This window comes from Prosopis cineraria, unplaced genomic scaffold (assembly GCF_029017545.1).
Source record: "Prosopis cineraria cultivar Desert tree isolate PC_DT_omini unplaced genomic scaffold, ASM2901754v1 PC3, whole genome shotgun sequence".
Taxonomy (NCBI): Eukaryota; Viridiplantae; Streptophyta; class Magnoliopsida; order Fabales; family Fabaceae; genus Prosopis; species Prosopis cineraria.
The window spans coordinates 36,359,502-36,379,254 of NW_026555334.1; the positions used below are offsets into that span (position 1 = coordinate 36,359,502).

Below are 19,753 nucleotides of genomic sequence, written 5' to 3' on the forward strand. Positions count from 1 at the left end.
AGGTTAAAGATAAGCCATTCACAACAGTCACTAACTTTGTGGATATGAGGTATTTATGACATTAATATAGGCCTGTTTACATTTTGAAGGGCACAAGAGGATTAAACAGAATCCTTTATGAACAATGAAGAACATTATAGTGCCTCTAACATCGCAAAGGTGCAAGCCCATCATAAAACTGGTAAATGATTGAGTCAAATAAAAGAAAAACCATAGCAGTTGCGGTTATTTAGAAGCTATGGTTGCATAACATATAAGAAAGACTGAAAAATTACAGACCCAAAACCTTTGGGCCGAAGTCATATGTGAAGATGAAACCAAAAGGTAATGCAACTGCACGAGGTAGACCTTGCACCTCTGAAGTTTGAAGACATAGCCTCGAAGGTTCAGGATTCGCTAGAAAAAGTAAACCTCGGATCCCCAGAGGAGTTGAGGATCACTTTCATTAGCTCACTATTAAATGAAAAATAAAAGAATACCATCAACCACGTACTATAAGAGTTTAAGGATTGCTTCGCATGGGACTATGATGAAATGCCAGGGTTGACGAGATAGCTAGTTGAAACACAAGCTTCCTATAAAGTTGAAATTACAGACTGCACCAACAGCCTGCTAGGAGAATGTCAATTGAGGTGGAGCTACGAATAAAGGAGGAGATCAAATGCCTCTTATGGGCTGAATTTATATGGCCTTACAGGTATGCCCAGTGGCTCTTAAATATAGTCCTAGTAATCAAGAAAAATGAAAAGTTATGAGTTTGCGTAGATTTTTGAAACATAAACACAGCCACACCTAAAGACATGTATGCAATGCCTATTACAGATAAGACGATAAATGCTGGGGTCGAAAATGCTTTATTATCATTTATGAATTGTTTCTCTAAATATAATCAAATATTTATTGTGAAAGAAGACATCTATAAAACTGCTTTTAGATGCTTAGGCTCTATTGGGACATTTGAATAGGTAGTCATGCTATTCGGTCTAAAAAAACACTGAGGCCACCTATCAATGGGCTATGAATTCCATCTTCCACGATATGATAGGAAAACATCTGGAAGTATATATAGATGATATAATGATTAAATCTAAGAAGGCACATGATCAAATTGAGTATTTGAGGATGAGTTTCCTCTGAATGAGGGAAGTAGGCCTTAAATTAAATCCATTGAAGTATTCTTTCAGTATAACTACAAGCAATTTCCTTAGATTATCTAGGATTAAAGTAGATTGGAATAAAGCACGGGTTATCCTAGAAGCAAAGGTGCCAAGCAATAAGAAAAAGCTTTAAAGGTTCTTGGGTCAGGTCAAGTATCTTAGGCGTTTCATTTCAAATCTAGCAAGAAAGATGAAAGAGTTTTCTGAGCTCCTAAAACTTAAAAATGTTGAAGAATTCACCTAGACCAAACATTATCAGATAACCTTTGACAAGATTAAAAAACACTTAACATGACCTCCGGTCTTAGCAGCCTCGAGGGAGAACACCCCATTTTTATTATTTTAAGCATCCATCGCCACGTCCATAGATTGTATGTTAGCCTAAATATTAATGGGAAACACGAGCAAGTGCTCTATTATTTAAGTAGGTGTTTAACTCCCACAGAGACTAGATACTCAGCTATGGAAATAATGTGTTTAGCGCTATATTATGCTTGTATTAAATTAAGACATTATATAATAAATGTAGTTGTGTATGTGGTTTCGCATTCTAATTTAATTAAATATATGCTTAATTAGCCAATCAAGACAAGCCGTATAAGAAAATAGAGCTTAGCCTTGGCAGAATTCTCATTAATATTCTTGCCTCAAAAATTAGTAAAGGGCCAAGCATTAGTAAATTTCTTGGCTGATCACCTTTCAGTTGGGCTCCCCAAAGATAAACATGAATTACCTGTATTCTTAATAGATCTAAGGCTTTGGGTGCTTAGGTTCGATGGGTCTAATACTGAACAAGCATCTGGGGTCGGGATAATAATAACTTCTCTTAATAGGGTAAAAATGATATAAGCTCTTCAATAGATTTTGAATATATTAACAATTAGGCAGAATACGAAGCACTACTCATAAGGCTCGAAATCCTTCAAGAAATAAGAGCCCATGATGTGGTCATGTGGTCATAGAAGAGAATTATTAGTTAGTCATCAAACAATTAACTGATGAGTATAAGTGTACAAGCCCGGCTCTAGTAATGTATTACTCTAGGGCTTCTCAAATCTTGGAAGAATTTGAAACTATAATGTTAACTCACGTCCCCTAAGCTTAGAATTGGGAGGCTAATGAATTGGCTCAAATAGCATCAGTGTTAAGGCCGTCACCTGAACTTACCAGGAAAATAATTGTTATAGAATGAAAGAACATCCTTCAGTCTTTCAATGTGGTTTAACAGTATAATGCAATGCGATCTCGCAAGGGTTAGCTCGAGATTAGCAAGATGATTTCAAAAGTTATCTACAAGATCTCAGCTAACGATATCCTTACAGAATGAGGATACGCACTCAACACTTCATTCTAGTTGGAGATGAATTATACAGAAAGGGCTCCAACGAGTTATTACTTAGGTGTTTGGCCTTCACTGAATATATGGAGGTTTTAAGATAGGTGTATGAGGGAGTATGTGAGGACCATCAGTTAGGGCCAAAGATGCAGTAGCTGGTGTGAAGGCATGTATATTATTAGTCATCAATGACTAAATTGCAACAAATATGCTAGAAGATGCAAGAAGTGCCAGACTAACATAACAGGTACCAATATCAAACATGCATCCAATTATCAAACTATGACCTTTTCGAGGATGGGCTATGGATGTAATAAGAAAAATCTATCCAGCCTTGTCTAAAAGCCACTCATTCATCTTAATAGCCAAAGATTATTCACAAAGTGGGTAGAGGCCATCCTTATGAAGAAAGTAGAACAAGACGATGTCATTAACTTCGTACATGACCAAATTGTGTTTCAATTTGGGATTCCTTAAACAATTACAACAGACCAAGGAATATGTTCACTGCAAGCAACTTCAAAGCCTTTACCGAGGAAAGTGGGATTAAATTGTTGAAATCCTCACCATATACCCTCAAGCAAATGGGCAAGTTAAAAGCTTCTAATAAAATAATCCTTGGAATTCTAAAAAAAGACAATTAAGGAGAACCCTAGGGAATAGCACGTGCGACTACCTAAGACACTATGGGCATACTAGACGTTAAAAAGAGAAGCATACTAGAATTTAAAGAGAGAAGCCATAGGCACGCACATACGGGCACGAAGCCATTTTACTTATAGAAATAGCAGTCCCTTCTTTATGTGTTGCGAATAGTTTAGAAAGATCGTCTAAGCACTACAATGAAGCTGTGATGAACGAGTTAATTTAGGTAGATGAAACACATTTACAAGTACTAGCCTCAGGTCTGCAGTAAAAGTAGGCTTACTACTTAGGGCTGTAATAGAAGTAGGCTCCTGATCAATAGTAGCCCCGAAACCTTCTTACGGCCAGCACTATCTGGGGTCGTAGCTGATGTGGCTCCTCCAACCTCTGCAGTAGCCTTAGGTCCTTCTATGCCTCCCATTACCTCTTAAGCCATGTCTCGAGCAACCTCAAGTAGATCTTTAGGGATTAAATTAGGAATTATTGTAGAAACAACCCCTTGGGAGTTCAAGGTTATTGAAGGGATAGCAAAGGTAGAAGAGATGACCACCTGATGGTCCGACATGGGTTTGGAGGTAGTAATGGGGGTAACCATTAGGGGATTCAGGAGCTGAGTCTCCACCCTTCCATAATGAAGGGGACTCATCCTTCCATCGTCAGATTTTGTTGATAAGATTATCGTCCGTTAGTGCTTATGCATGTGCTTTCCCTTTTAGGGAGTGGGTCTGGTTGAGAGAAGAGTAAAGGAAGGCTGATCAATAAGAGGAAGCATCGTCTTCTTCTTCCTTTTGGAGTCAGACGAAGGAGACGGAGCCCCCTTCCTCTTATCGGTCTATCTCTTTGTCCGGGCGGCTTGAGGAGTGGGTCATCTTAGCCTTAGTCTTCTTTAGGACTGAGACTTGAGAGGATGCATCGTCCTGATCCATCCTTTAGACAATGGTCCTCAGTAAAGGGGCTGCCTGGGTCTTTAAAGCAGCAAGGTGTCAATATTTCCCCTCAAGTATGTCATCAACACGTGTGATTGTGTCCAATTATAGTCTATAAAAAGTTAAAATATATTAGACTTGGTTATAAGGTGAAAGAAGAAAAGGTAGAAGAAATTAAACATAGGAGATAATACTTACTAGTATGGCTCTTTATTATGTGCCTAAAGTGCTGGGCCACCATTTATTGAAGCGAAGGCAGACATCTCTATCTACAGGCTCCACCTTATTTTGTCTCGGGCAGTGTGTGGGATGGCTATCTGGTGGATAGCTTCCCAATCCAGCAGCTCCATACTAATCTGGGGGGACAACACCCAAGGGATGCACTAGCTTAATTCAAACTGGCCCACCATAGTTAAGGATGATAAGACTCTAAGTAGACCTTCAGAGACTTGAAGGAGGAGCCAATATACAACAGCCACATCTTTTTGGGAGTAGTGGCTGAGAGGAAAACCTCATCCCTCAGCAATGGGGTAGGCTTATACTTCCAGTCCACCAGGTGTCTATACTATGTGGAAGACGGTGGTCTAGAATGTTGAAAGCCTTCAAGGTCCTTCGTGCAGACTAGCTCTGCTGACTAAAGAACTAGAAGAAGTTATTCGAGTCAGTTAATAGATGACCACCCAAAAGGCAGGTGAAGGGATGGTTGGTGTGGGAATTTTTAAGGAAAGGTTCTTGACAAAGAAGAGGAAAGTAGGCTGTTGTCTACAACTTCAAGAACTAAACGGGCTCGTGAAAGTTGCTGAAGGGTTTCTTCATCAGTGATTTCCTCATGTTGTCATAAAGGTGGCATAAGAATATGATCCCCAAGGCTATCTAATTACCGCAGAGGAGGGACTGGGCAATCCTCAAGTATAGCTATACGGGCTTCCCACCCCTCGGGGTCAAGATCCAATTGCTCAACAGGATTCAGATAAAGAATAGGTACTCCATAGGGGTGACGGGCTCATCGACCAGCTTCTCGGAGAATAGCTCCATAATCTTTGTGTAGGAGCCAGTGCTCCTAATTTTGCTCTCCAAGTCGGCCAAGAGGATGATGTAGGAGTTTTGCTTTTTGGGAATTACAAAAAAGTTCTCCTCCCCGGTGCTAGACAGTCTTAGGTACATGAAGATGTCCCATAATATAATGGATATGAGACTCAGCTCAAATATGAAGGTGTTGCAGCTTAGAGCCTAAAAACTTAAAAGGGCCATCAGAAGGTTGATTGGGATGTTGACATCAACTAAGGACAGCCAAATAAGGTCGTAGAGACCCATCTCTTTCCATTTGTGTGTATAGGTCTTCTTTAAGCGTCTCACCCAGTGGACCCAGGCAAGAGAAGATCGGGGTTAGTTCCTGAGCTTTCAGCAAGACGACTAAAGAAAGGAGAGGTCGTGTGGGCCAGGACCAAGTTTTAGATTAAGGTCAGCGGCCATAGATTTGGTTGGGTAGGGGCAGTCACTTCCAACAAGTTAGAAGAAATGGTTAGGTACTTGATATCGCTCTTATTAGAGATTTGAAAACTCCAAGGACAAGTATTGAAAAAGCAACAAACGGTTAGCGTATCTCCCTAATAAAACAAAAAAGGCTAAACAGGAGAAGTAAAAAGCTTACCAGAAAGCGACAAAATTGTGGAAGAAAGAATTCTCATGTAATAAAAATAAAGAAATATTAGAATGAGGACCTAATCCAGGGGAAATAAGGGTTTTTAACAATCAAATACATAACGTTACAAATCTATCAAGTAAGGTAATAGGATTCTGGATAGAAGCTAGGGAATCATGCAGACTTTCAGTGGATATGGAAGATGAAGCGACAGTAGAGGCAGTGACAGAAGTGGAGGAAGCCATTTTGAGCAAAGGGAAGATCGGAGTAAGGAAGGCAAAAGCTTGAATGTCCAAAAAGGGCAAAAAGGGCAAGAGAAGTGACTAGGAAAAGAAATAAGTTTATTAACAAAGGGTGCTCATAGACGAAGCGATGTTTCAGTTTTTTCAAACGTGCCACGTGACTCACATTATTAGCCACTGGCACGCGAGGGCATTGTTTAGGCTAAAATATGAAACATCGCTTAGATAGGTCACAAGGCTATTTAGGCTGAGTAACTGAAGAGTCAAGCCCAATATGAACAAAGGGATTGGCCCCGAAGCTTAATAAAGGCTACGCTAAAATAAACATTCTGAAATCCTGCTAGTTACAAACATTAAACCATTGACACAAGAAAACACGATCTCAAGTAATTCTGGAATTAGCAAATATCTTGTCAAGTATCTCATTAAGACAGGCTGATTACCAAAAATAGAGAACATGAAATAAAGACCGTGCCATGAGTTTCATGAGATCCTTAATTTATCGGCAAAACGTGCTAGGTCTTAAGGAGAGACTACTACCACTTTGACACTATAAATAGAAGACAAAGATACAGAAGAAAGTCAGTCAACACTTAATCAAAAACTTGCATTTTTAATCCTTTTGCCTTTAGTTTTATTAGTTAATTTTACTTTCAATTCAAACTTGCAACTTCTCACATTTCAATAAAAATCAAACATTTAGTCTACTAAAGTCTCGTGTATCTTTTATATCTGAGTGAACTATAGTAAGAGAGCTCGGGATCCTTTTATTATCAACTAAGACCCAGCGTCTTTAGCACACCTGGTATCTGTTGTTCACCATAAACAAAAAGAAATTGGAATTCCTGTCATTCGTCCAGTCTATTCAATGAGAAGAAAAACAAGTTGAGTCCTAGAAATTAAAAGGGCAAAAAATTTGATTTACGTTCATACTAATTTGCCATCTTGACTAGAAAAAATGGAGAATACTAAAAAGGCAAGTCTATGATGTGGTACAATTGTGGAAATGAATGTAACGACTTAATGATGCTAGAATTTTGTGAGAGGAACCAAATATAGAAGTTATTCTTTTTTTAAATAATGGTTGATGAGAAGATATTGACACTATACCTGTTAGTAAGAATTAAGTGAGATCTAGATAGAATTAAAGTATAACTAATTATTATGTTTTGATTGGTATTATTATAAAATCGTATATAATATATATTAGTTTGAATTTTTTTTTGAATTGAAATAATATTTTAAATGTTTTTTATAAATATGCATACACATACTAAAAATATATTGTATCATGTATTTTTAAAAATTAAAATATCAATGTCGAGAAAAGAATCTTCGCATCACTGATTTTAACACAGCACATCGAACCTTAAAGCCCGCGGGACCAATTTATTGATTTTTGTGGGAAGAATTTCAATAAAAATTTTTGAACTATATTTATTTAAATTTAAAATTTTTAAAATTTTAAATTTTACTATAATCTACGAACATTAATTTGATATTAATTTGTTTAAAAAAATAATAAAATTATATATCATTTAAATTAATATTAATTTTTTTTATTTTTTATTAATTGTTATAGTTCACTTATTAATTTATTTATAAAATATTATTTATTGCTTCATTTAATTTATTTTGATTTAAATTATTTATTTACTTAAAAATTGTTATTCATTATTAGACTTTCACTTTATTTCATTTAAAAAAATAAATAATGAAATGAGATAGTAAATAATGAAATAAAAAAAATATTAATTTAAATAAAAATAATTTTATTATTATTTAAATTTAATAAAATAATATTTCTACAAAATAGTGAAATTTTACAACTTTAAAAGTTTTAAAGTTAAATAAGTATATTCAGGGTCTTCATTAAATTCTCCTTTTGACGGGCATCATTTCTTGATTTTTCAAAACAATAAAATGAAATATTAGCCGCCAAATCCAATCAGCCCGAATCTCCAACACATCATCAAAACTGTGTCTTGTCAAGGTGCAGCCGAAGAAGCTCTGCGTTTTGGAATTCCAACTCCAGCAATACAGATCCGAGGACGCCAAACCTACGCCATGCAGTTCCTAGCATCAGAGTAATTAATCGCTTCTCAATCGTCAAATTCCACGTCGGCCGCATTCGTCCCTGAATTTTTTGATGGGGCTGTGCCTTCGCTCGTGTTTCACCGGAGGTCGGGTAAGTCTCTGTTACCCCCTCTCCCGTTTTTACAGCGGAAAGCTTCACCAAGAGCATCGGAGATGATGTACCCGGTGAAGAAGCTATAAGATATATACTTCTATATTTAGTCAACTTCGTGTGTCTATCGTTGCCTTATTTTTTATCCCATAAAAATAAAATCTATATCTTCAAGGTAGAAATTCAATATTTTATTGTCATCTACATCTTCGTCGCGTCATCGTCATCATCATCTTCCTAATAGTCTTTGCTGTGACGGCTTTGAAGATATCATTAAACAAAACCCTTATCTCATACAAATTCAAATCGCACAAGCGATCCTCAAGCAAAGCGCCACCCAAGGTTAGTCTCCGACTTTGTGTGGAATAGTAATAATCACCTTGATTGATAATCACTATTAAAATAGGTTTATCAGATAGGAAACGACGCAATATCCTCCCTCTCTCCCCTTTTCCGTTCCTAGACATGCTGAGCACAGTCCTCTCCACCTTACAGCGCCAAGAAAATAAAAAACCAGAGCGTCCTAATCACTGTACAAAACGAGACTAAATAATTATTGGAGAGAGAAATTTGTGCAGCGGCCTGAGTCTAACCCTCCAACTTTAATCTCTTGCCCTTAAAAAATGGTAATTTTTTTTTAATTTCTGTTTGAGATCATTATCGTTATTCTATTATACTAAGAAATTGATTAAATACAAATATAATTTCCTCATTTATGAACTCGTTGGTGATTGCGCCAGGATGACTTCTGTGTCTTATAACCCTGTTCGGGCTATTCCGGGGGTTGCGTACGAATCTCTTTCTCAGGCTTCATCACCTTCTCTTTCTTCTGTCTCTCCACTGTGGAGGGATACCATCAGCAGCAGAAGGAGGAGAAATCTACGAGTAGCGAGGGAGAACATGGCTTCGAACCTGACTACTAACCATTTCCTACGCCACGTAGAATCAATGAAGGAGCTTCCATCAGGTGCTGGTCGCATTTCGCAGCTGAACGCTGTGGTGCTGGGTGAAGCTCTCGCTACTGAAGAGAATGAACTCGTGTTTCCCAGCAAGGAGTTTTCTAGCCAAGCACTGGTTCAGTCCCCAGAACAGGTCATTGATCTCTGTTCTGATTCCAAATGAAGCCTTATATATTTTCTGATTTTTTATTACAAAACTTGTTCTCTTCATTGATACTGATTTTTAATCAATTGAAGTTTCTTGTCTGTGTTTTTGATCTACCAGTATCTGGAGATGTACAAGAGGTCCATCGAGGACCCAGCTGGATTCTGGTCCGACATTGCATCCGGGTTCTATTGGAAGCAGAAATGGGTTGACAAAGTACGTTATGAAAATTTTGATATTAGGAAGGGTAATATCAAGATTGAGGTATTTTTACTTGTGGTCATTTCTCATTTGGATCTCGCTTCATAGCATTAGGTTGACGCCTGAGTGGGTCTCTGCGTTTGTTTGTTGGTCTCTCCAGTGGTTCAAGGGTGGCATCACCAACGTCTGTTATAATTGCTTGGATAGAAATGTAGAAGCTGGACTTGGCAATAAGATCGCCATTTACTGGGAAGGCAACGAGCCTGGTTTAGATGGTACTTTGACTTACGCACAGCTTCAGGATCGAGTTTGCCAGGTTAGTTCTGAGGTTCCTCTTTCTGTGTCGGTGTCACAGGAGTCTACATAATGTGCTTTGACTTGGACAAATTTCCACTTAGATGCTGGAATGTTATTCTATTGGAGCACATTCGTAGCAATTGGCTGGATCAGATGATCGAAGCTATCTTGACCTGCAGGTTGCAAACTACCTGAAGGATATTGGTGTCAAAAAGGGAGATGCTGTAATCATTTATTTGCCCATGCTGATGGAGCTTCCCATCACAATGCTTGCATGTGCCCGCATTGGTGCTGTACATTCGGTATTACGCTGATCCTTTTCTCTTCCTCCATTTTTTTACTTATCCGTTTGCGTATTATTTTCTAATGGCTTTTGGGTTAATGTTGCTGGCTTTTTTCATTTGTTTAGGTTGTATTTGCCGGGTTTTCTGCAGAATCTCTAGCACAAAGAATCATTGATTGTAAACCGAAAGTTGTGATTACTTGCAATGCTGTGAAAAGGGGCTCCAAGATAATCCAACTGAAAGACATAGTTGATGCCGCTATCAGCGAGTCAGCCAAAAATGGGGTCTCTATAGGTTGGTAAATGGATTTTTTGTTTATGAATTCAACAGCACAATCTCTTCGTCAGTTATTGAGTAATTCTGGCATCATGCTTGTCATTGTACTCATTTCATATCATGTTATACATTAAGTATGAATGTTCGATTGATAGCTAGCGAGGCTGCCATGGGAGTGCTTAGAACTTACAAACTAGCGAAGATGTATATATTTTTAATCATTTCACTGTACAAACTGACTTCACACAAGTTGATATTTTCTAATAAGAGCGGGCAGGAATGTCAACAATCTTCTGCCTTGAATGATTGATCTCCAACTTTTTTGACTTTTCTCACTATGGTATGGTTATTATGTGTATAAGCTCTATTGAGAGATAAATTAACCTATAAGGTTCTCTCTGTTTTCCCCCTTTTCATCTTCTCATCTTTTTATTTATTCCTGTTTGCCAGATGCTTGCTTAACTTATGAAAATAAATTGGCAATGAAAAGGGAAGATACTAAATGGCAGGAAGGACGAGATATATGGTGGCAGGTTAGAATTTAAATGTTCCTTGCATATATACTCTCATGGGGTTTACTAATTGTAGTGGTAACATGAGGTTATTCTGTACTTTGGCAACAGTGTCTTCATGATATGCCCATGGAGGAGAAAAATCATGATTTTTCCAATTTCAATTTGTTTAATTATTGGAAACATATGTATTTTTTTATGGTTATAAGGTTTAATGTGAAACTTTCTGTGACTAGTAGATTTTATATGTTCATTGGCTATGACAACATCATACGTTCCCCCCCTTTTTTCTCACTGATTTTTGACTAATTTTCAGGATATCATTCCTCGATATCCAACCACTTGTCCAGTGGAATGGGTTGATGCAGAGGATCCACTTTTTTTGCTTTATACAAGTGGGAGTACAGGAAAACCAAAGGTATTTGTTTGCAGTACTTCTATTCGAATTTTGTTCCCTTCTTTCTTTTACCTTTACTAGAGATTGCTGCATTCTAACATATATTCTCCAAAGGGTGTCCTCCATACTACAGGTGGCTACATGGTGTACACTGCAACCACATTCAAGTATGCGTTTGACTACAAACCATCTGATGTCTACTGGTATCCTTGAAAGCTCGCCCTTTATCTCTTTTCTTTTGAGGATGTTCCTGATCAGAAACCAGATTTATGCTATTAATTGAACCCCTTTATACTTTGACTACAGGTGTACTGCTGATTGTGGTTGGATTACTGGGCACAGCTATGTCACTTATGGACCCATGCTCAATGGTGCAACAGTTGTTGTGTATGAAGGGGTAATACGTTTTAAGTTTAAACATAGAGGAGTAATTATTTATGTGAATAATGTGCAGCTTTAGTCACCCTAGAGACATGTTATAGGCATAAAGAAATTAATCACAGATTTGAAGTTGTTGAATTTAGACTTGAACATACTACAAAATGTGTTCTATTTACCAATGAAGTTAAAAGGCTATAAGAAACTTAAAGCTTGCAGAAAAGAGATTGAGGGCCTATTTGGCAACCTATTTCGAGAGCAGTTTTCTGTTTTTCAGAACAAAAGAACAAAAAAAATCTGTTTGGTAATTGTTTTTAAAAAGTGTTTTAGAGAATCAAAAAAAACAAAATATTGCTCTTGAGAGCAGAAAAATGGAAACAACTGTCAAGTGTTCTGAGATTATTGTTTTGGAGAATAAGGAAAAATGAGAAAAACCTTTATTTTCATTATTTTTTTGCTCTCAGAATATATTTGACAAAACACCAGTTCTCAGAACAATAGAATAAAAACAGTTTCAAATAGCCCTGAATATTCATGACTTAAAACATTACATTTTCCCAGTAAAATTGAACTGTTAAACGTCATCATCTTTCTTTACTTTTGAAATCATTGAGATGTTTGTTGGGATCATTGCATCATTTTTTTTTAAATTCCCATAAACTGTCTTAGAATCACAAAAATTGCTATGCTTTCCACCATCAGTTTTTTTTTTAAAAAAAAATTGGTGTTTTCAGTCAAAAATTGAGATTCAAGCTATTGGCAAAGAGGTACTTCATTAGTAATCTAATGGAAACGTAAATTTTCTTACCTTCAGGCTCCGAATTATCCTGATTCTGGGCGCTGTTGGGACATTGTTGACAAATACAAGGTGACCTTATTCTACACTGCTCCCACATTGGTTCGATCCCTCATGCGTGATGGTGATGAGGCATGACATCTCTCTATGCTTTTATGCGCACAAAGCATTGGTTTGTGAATTGATTAGTTGATAACTGTTTCCGGAGATTGATGATTTCCTCTTTTTATAAGTAACGGGCTTAGAAGTATCATATATGTACTTAATCAGTGCTGACAGGCTTGTTTTGTAGTTTTTGTCTACTTACTCTTGGTGAATCTAATATCTTTCACTCAAACTCCATTATCCCTGCCCGCTTTGGGTCTTCTCACAATATAAAAAATGAACTGTTACTGAATTTTAGCGGATGGAGCCGCATGGCCTTACAGAAAACAATTATTTCCACACAGAAAGGATTTTGGATGAACTTTTGAAGAATTACTCCTATCTTCAGGAAAAAAATTTGAGAACAGTGAAAAAGGATAATATGAATTGTCAGACAGTGTTGGTCATAATTCAGATATGACCAATGTTGTTTATCTCCTTCCTTATTCTTCCTCTTTGGCCTTTTATTGATCTGAATTGATGTTTGGTTGTTCCATTTTCCATAAGCTACTGCAGCATGTGAGTTCAGGCCAATAATGCTAGTCATAAGATTTCTAGAATATGGAAAGTAAAACATTGCAAATAGATCTACGTTATGTCAAAATGGATTGTTGGAATCTTAAGCTTGAATGTTTGAAATATCTATCTGGTATTCTACTTTTAACACGGAAGAAATGAAATATTTTTTGTCAATGTTAACATTGCAGATTATATATCCTAGTTTTCTTTGGTCTAAAGAATTTGAGATGCATCCTCAAGATATGAAATTGATTCTTTTTCTACCGCTTACAGGAATAGGATCTGTCATTTACATCTTGAGTTGATACTTTTATAAAGTTCTATATGCAGAGAGCTGAAATAAAAAAATAGAACAATGGAAAATTTTTGTGGGTGTCATTATCTTGAATAATATTGGATTGAGAAAAAGAATTGGATTAATGGTTGCCTGTGAGCTTCTAACATCTAGAGTTCCATATTGATGCTTACTACCATTTTCTAAAGCATGGCAAATTGTGCAGTATGTCACCCGGTACTCAAGGAAATCATTACGAGTTCTGGGAAGTGTTGGTGAGCCCATAAATCCAAGTGCATGGAGGTTATTATGTACTTTTTCCGTAACTATTTGCTGCTTAATTATTACAACAAAAATATTTAAACTATTTTACTTTCTTTTTTAGGTGGTTTTACAATCTAGTTGGAGATTCAAGATGTCCTATCTCTGACACTTGGTGGCAAACAGAAACTGGTGGCTTCATGGTATTTTTAAAAATGAATAGAAATTATTATATACGTAAATTTTGAGTTTGCAGGACTAATACTCTTTGTTGTTATTCGCAGATAACTCCACTACCTGGTGCTTGGCCTCAAAAGCCTGGCTCTGCAACATTCCCTTTCTTTGGAGTTCAGGTCTTTTATACTTTCCGTACATGTTAATATTATAATTTAATTTTATCAATTTGTTTCACCTGCTTACTAGACTATTGCAATGCCTTTATCATTGATTAATTTTGTTTTAACTATAGCCTGTCATAGTGGATGAGAAAGGTGTTGAAATAGAAGGTGAATGTAGTGGTTATTTGTGTATTAAGAACTCATGGCCAGGGGCATTCAGAACTCTTTATGGTGATCATGAAAGATATGAAACAACATATTTCAAGCCGTTTCCCGGATATTATTTTTCTGGTGATGGCTGCAGCAGGTTAGTGATTTACAAAACAACAGGTGCACATTTGTCTGTCTGCTTTCTAGTGTGCTAAGTTTCAAGCACGTTCATTTCTCTAGTCTTATAAGCAAAGATGAATGAGATACTTGTGCTCAACCAAGGCAATTCTATGTTCTAGGGATAAAGATGGATACCATTGGCTCACTGGAAGAGTGGATGATGTCATCAATGTTAGGTATTTGTTTGATCTCAAACGCATTTTCCCCCTGTCAATCTTCCTAATTTAACTCTATGTAAAGGCAATTCAACATGAATCGAAGAAGTTGATGGGAATAAGAATTTAGATATCTACAAAGTTTCCGATAATATCTAAGTCAAATATCTTAATGACTGTGCAGTGGGCATCGTATTGGAACAGCTGAAGTGGAATCGGCTCTAGTTTCGCATCCTCAATGTGCAGAAGCTGCAGTGGTTGGTGTTGAGCATGAGGTATGTTTCTGTAAAATACTCTCGCTGTGCAAGCCTCTGTTTGTGTATGATTCATGTACACGTATAAAAGGTTTGGTTAATCTATACCTTATAGCTAAGGTATTCATGTCTGTGTCTGAATCAACTACCCAAATTGCTGTAGGTTAAAGGGCAGGGTATCTACGCTTTCATTACTCTTGTAGATGGTGTTCCTTATAGTGAAGAGCTGCGGAAGAGTCTCATACTCACAGTTCGAAAGCAGGTCTTTACATAATTTTGCTCAAACAATAAAGCACTGCCAAAATGCACGTTTTGATATCTTAGATTATGCCCGGATTATGACATTAGAAGGAAATAAGAAATAAAATGAATTTTCTGAGGTTATTGTACCCTGTTAAAGGTTCGATCAACTATTATGGTCTAAAAAAATCTGGGCCTTGTCATTAGTTGTTCAAGTGACACATGAGGACCTGATTATTTGGTGGAGAATAACCGTAAATCCTGAAACTAAATATGTAAATCCATTTATAAAGTGGTTACAGTTGGTGCTTAGATTGAAAGGTTCTATATTGCAATTTTATTACTATGAATATCGTCAGGTAGATTAACTTTGTTACAGTTTGTCAGTGCATATTTCTTTCTTTCTTTCTTTTTTTGGGCCAACTATCAGTGCATATTCCTATGTGACTTCTATTCATGACTTTAATTTAAATTCTGTTGTTTGACCTTTCAGATAGGAGCTTTTGCAGCCCCTGACAAAATCCATTGGGCCCCTGGCCTTCCAAAAACGAGGAGCGGAAAGATAATGAGAAGAATCCTGAGAAAAATTGCTTCCAGGCAATTGGATGAGCTTGGAGATACAAGTACCCTTGCTGACCCAAATGTGGTCAATCAACTCATACAACTTGCTGATTGCTGAAGCTCCCATGTTTGATATTTAAGTTATAATACCTGCACAACTGACCTATTAGAGGCTTTGCCAATGTCGTCATAAAAAGCAGTACGAGGACCATTTTTGCTTGTTATGAACTTTTTGTGCATTTTATTTATTTCATGTCCGCTTGAGACCTCAGAAAACTGAAGGATAAAATCTTTCCATTAGTTTTGTCCTCATTTTCATACCATTCGTTTGATGTTGAGTGTGATCTGCTACTGTGGCTAATGAAATAATAGAACACGCGCTTTTGTAAAATTGTGGGATTACCAAATTTCAATTTTTTTTCCCGACCTGTTGGTTGGTTTGTAAAGGCCAGCTTAATAATGACCACATAATATCTGACTCAACCTACTTGCTATGTTCACGTAAAATATCTAAGAAAAAATGATAATAAGATCAGCTTTCAGTGCCATAATTGAACCAATGTCACCAAGAATCATCATTCTGCCTTGCAACATTAATCAATGAATTCTCTTGAATGATGGTTGGGTTGGAGAATCTTAATTTGGCATGTAAAAGTAGTTAGAGAAGTGCGGAACTTAATTCAAAACATCAATTATACAGTAGGCACCCCTTGTGCCCTTGCCGGGCTTTCTTTTGCAATTGAAAATTCAACGTGGCCAATCACCAAGAAATGCTTTGAAGGAATATTAGGATTCGGATTAGTTACCTAAATTTATGGGCAATTAATACCATGCACAATTAAAATTTGCTAGCCAAAAAGGGGGGGGGGGAAGAAGCAAGACTTGCTACGTGGCACTATTGATTAAGCAGCAAGGATGATGTGAGGTGGTACATGAAATTCTAGGGTCCAACTCCTCTTGCTACATGAAAACTTGTTAATAAGTTGTACTCGTATTACCATCCTTGATTCCCAAATGAAATTTGACAGAAAATCATGATAAGTCTCCATTCCCAACGACACCTAAATTCAACTCTATTCCTCCTAGGAGACAGGGGCAAACGTTATATGCTATATTAAGTTTAGACAGGCGTGCAGGGATACATTGTATTACGCTAAATTCACATATGCCACTATCCTCTGGTATCTTTGAACAAAAATTATCACTTTGCTCAAGGTAACTGCTGCCTGTATGCTCTTTCTCGATAAATCACCACAATCTGGCTTAGTTGCCGTATTCTTACATTGACTAAACAAAAAGTAAATGTAGGAAGCAAAAGACAGAAAAATTAAATAATACATATATGATGGAAGAAGCACCAAAAGAGAATGTCTTAGAACCAGAAAATCCAAATGATGTTTAGAAACTATGAATCATAAAAGCGACCATCCTTTCCTCCAATTATCCAAAATTACAGAGGAACTGCAGGATGAACCTAGTCAGAATCCTCATACACCTCCCCATCATCAGAAAACTCGTCAAATGATCTGATGTCAAGCTGGTAGCGAAGGATACCACCAATGCCACCGAATCCTCTGCAAAATTGGGATCCCTCTTGAGATTTGTTGGTCACAAATTCTAGAGAGCAACCAAATCGCTTGTACTCATTTGCAAACCACTCAAGCAAGGGCATTTTTTCCTGAACCTCCAACTCTGCAGAGGTGGCTGAATCTCGGAAGCTGTTTTGATCAGCCTCTTGCTCCTTGTTCAAATGTTTTATGACAATCTCACCAGTGGCACTATTTTTCAACACGTACCTATTTATATCCAAACTTTCCCATACGATGAGTGTTTCCACAGCCCCCATCTCCAGAGCCTTCAATGTGTCATCAACTCCAAAGACATATTTCCCAGTATCCTGGCTGATCTCCTCAAAATATTTCCCTATCAAGCGCTTCTCTTGTATAAACTTCACATTTGATAAGATCTCTGCAGATAGCTCAATAGCTTGATTAAATCCATTCTCCCCGCCATAAGAAACATCAACTACATTTAATATTTTTGCCTGTAAACGGGGATCAAACATATCTGACTGGCTCAGCTCAGTCTTGAAGTCAGCTGAGCCAGCAAGTATAAGTCCAGCAACATTAGGCTGACTAGTAGCAGGATTGATGAAAAACTGTGTAGCAAGTTCTGCGGTCTTTCTAACATAGTTGTGCCGTTTCTCCATGCGAAGACGAGCAAAACGTAGAGCTGACTGCCCTCCTCGACCATGTTTCTTGGGCAAATCAACAGTAAATTTATGAAGCACCTCACGAGTATTTCCACTTAATGTCCCAAAAAGGGTTCCATTTCCATCCATAACAATAAAACCAAACTTGTCATCAGATTCTAAAAGTTCGTTAAGAGCTTCTGTATGAAACTTGTTATCACAGAGGTAAAGTGAAGCATTGATAGGCTTGAAAGGCTCAAAATCAATTGTCACCTTCTTTTCCTTGCCATCTTCAGTAACGATGGTTCCAGTATAAAGAACCAAACCATTTGGAGGAACCTTATTGTAAAGCTTCAGCCTCTGTTGAGCAGAAGTGATGGCTCCCAACACTGACTGCCTGTTCACCCTACTCTTGATGTTTGAAGCAGTTCCAAATTCATCTCCCAACATTTTGGTGACCCGGGATATTTGATCACGTGGAGGCATAATAAGAGAAATCATGCTGGTGCCATTACCTCTTGCAGATTCCAATGCTTTGATTAATTTCTTAATCTTCCAAATCTCAATATTCTTGTCTGATTCATGACCATCCGCCATTGTTGGTTATAAGAGGAAGACTAGCCTAAAAACGTAAGGGCAGATACATATTAGCAAAACTAAGGAAAACAAAAGTTGAAAACCACCACATATAAATCCCACCATATAAATAATAATAATGAAAAAAACACTAGATAAATCCCACTACGATGCACATCATGTAATCAAGAGAACACCAAACCATGGAGGAGTGTTATGCATATCGGCCATAAAATCTCTGTTTTAAGTCAAACGCTGAGAGGATTGAAATCTGTAAATTGGCAGCTTCGACAATTTTACATATAGCTATCTTTTTCCAATGATTATAGACTCAACAAGAAACCATAGACAACAAGATAATTAAAACAATCAGCCTGTAGGTAGCGTTGCGGCCCAAGATCCAGCGACCATGCAAGCCACAGGTGTGACCAAAACAACGAAAACTCAAGTATTGCACTGTGGTTTTAATGTTTTACATTTGTTTGACCCTTTTTAGAGTGAAGATGAAGAGGAAAATCGAAGTTGGGTAGCAAGGATTTGAATTTAATTTGTGTTGAACCAATGAAATCCTTCCTACTCCCACAAGATAACGCATCAGCAAGCGCAGCAAATCAATCTAAGTTTTTCCCCCTTTTTTAATCTTTTAAAAATACCCAAGAATCATCGCAACCATCCTTCCCCTTCTTCTACCTTCCATTTTGAGAGAGGTGATTCGCTTTCATGAGACCTTATCCACTTTCTAATCGAACTTCGAAAGACTCAAGTCAAATTACGATTTGACCAGCCACTTACATCAGTCCAGATCGATTGGCAGGTAGTCTAAATAAAATCCCCAGAGAAATATAAAAAAGAAAAGAAAATTAAATCCATCGACTCCCAGAATTCAAGCGAATTAAACAAAAAAAGTTTGACGAAGGACGGAAATGACTCAGACTGCACCTTTTGAGTACGACTCCTAGGAGGACAATCTCTGATCCCCTTTCCTTTGCACCTAGGGTTTTTAGTTAGCCCTACTCCAACTCCAGCTGCTTCAAGCTACGTAATCTTTCGACTAATTAATAGCTTCCCGGACCCACAGTCATGTAACTCACCGTTTTGTCCGAGATCTGATTGAAACATAATGGAATCTGTTCATGTCGGAAAGATGAGTCAAATTTTAATCCAACAGATTATTTAAAAATAAACATAAAATGAAAATAAACTATTTTTGAACGTAATTAAAATTTATTTAAAACAATTATTTTCTTTTTATAAATTGAAAACCATTCAGACACAAATTTTTTTATCACAGAAGCTGCAGTTGACTATTCTTATTTATTTTCATTTCTTTTATGTTTCATACCACGAGATAAAGGATTTATTTTAAAATTTTAATTTATTATGACTATTGAATTTATTTTTTTCATTTTTTATATATGACGGTTGGGTGCGGTGAGAATGCCTCTTCCTACCACTATCTTCCCTACCATTAGTTACAAAAAAGATATATATTATATATATAATATAAAATTTCTTTCGATTCAACGCAA

The 19,753-nt window shown here is 37.0% G+C and overlaps 2 protein-coding genes across 7 annotated transcripts; one reads left to right on the plus strand and one right to left on the minus strand.

The window, feature by feature from the left end:
* The first annotated feature begins 7,947 nt into the window (after positions 1-7,947).
* LOC129306085 (acetyl-coenzyme A synthetase, chloroplastic/glyoxysomal-like) lies at positions 7,948-15,780 on the plus strand. 4 transcript variants are annotated; one of them, XM_054946429.1, is made up of 19 exons: positions 7,948-8,136; positions 8,877-9,228; positions 9,361-9,504; positions 9,602-9,757; positions 9,918-10,040; positions 10,148-10,316; positions 10,749-10,831; positions 11,127-11,228; positions 11,322-11,410; positions 11,514-11,604; positions 12,400-12,513; positions 13,545-13,621; positions 13,704-13,782; positions 13,864-13,932; positions 14,049-14,224; positions 14,367-14,423; positions 14,587-14,677; positions 14,820-14,918; positions 15,390-15,780. In XM_054946429.1, the coding sequence occupies exons 2-19, from the start codon at positions 8,878-8,880 to the stop codon at positions 15,573-15,575; spliced, it is 2,256 nt and encodes a 751-aa protein (XP_054802404.1). In that variant the 5' UTR covers positions 7,948-8,136; position 8,877; the 3' UTR covers positions 15,576-15,780. The 4 variants fall into 4 exon arrangements, with proteins under 4 accessions (XP_054802404.1, XP_054802405.1, XP_054802402.1 ...); XM_054946427.1 differs by lacking the exon at positions 7,948-8,136 and adding an exon at positions 8,367-8,478; XM_054946428.1 differs by lacking the exon at positions 7,948-8,136 and adding an exon at positions 8,599-8,762.
* An 882-nt stretch (positions 15,781-16,662) lies between these two features.
* LOC129306412 (eukaryotic peptide chain release factor subunit 1-3) lies at positions 16,663-19,320 on the minus strand. 3 transcript variants are annotated; one of them, XM_054947014.1, is made up of 2 exons: positions 19,164-19,320; positions 16,663-18,270 (listed from the first exon to the last, which is right to left on the minus strand). In XM_054947014.1, exon 2 carries the CDS (start codon positions 18,243-18,245, stop codon positions 16,932-16,934), a length of 1,314 nt encoding a protein of 437 aa, XP_054802989.1. In that variant the 5' UTR covers positions 18,246-18,270; positions 19,164-19,320; the 3' UTR covers positions 16,663-16,931. The 3 variants fall into 3 exon arrangements, with proteins under 3 accessions (XP_054802989.1, XP_054802990.1, XP_054802992.1); XM_054947015.1 differs by lacking the exon at positions 19,164-19,320 and adding an exon at positions 18,915-19,139; XM_054947017.1 differs by lacking the exon at positions 19,164-19,320 and adding an exon at positions 18,701-18,902.
* Between the last annotated feature and the right edge of the window lie 433 nt (positions 19,321-19,753).

Bases quoted from the DNA above. Each gene is read 5' to 3' on its own strand.
- LOC129306085 (XM_054946429.1), top strand. From the start codon at position 8,878: ATGACTTCTGTGTCTTATAACCCTGTTCGGGCTATTCCGGGGGTTGCG. The intron at 14,225-14,366 runs GTTAGTGATTTA...TCTATGTTCTAG, and splicing joins TCTGGTGATGGCTGCAGCAG to GGATAAAGATGGATACCATT. The intron at 14,424-14,586 runs GTATTTGTTTGA...ATGACTGTGCAG, and splicing joins GATGATGTCATCAATGTTAG to TGGGCATCGTATTGGAACAG.
- LOC129306412 (XM_054947014.1), bottom strand. From the start codon at position 18,245: ATGGCGGATGGTCATGAATCAGACAAGAATATTGAGATTTGGAAGATT.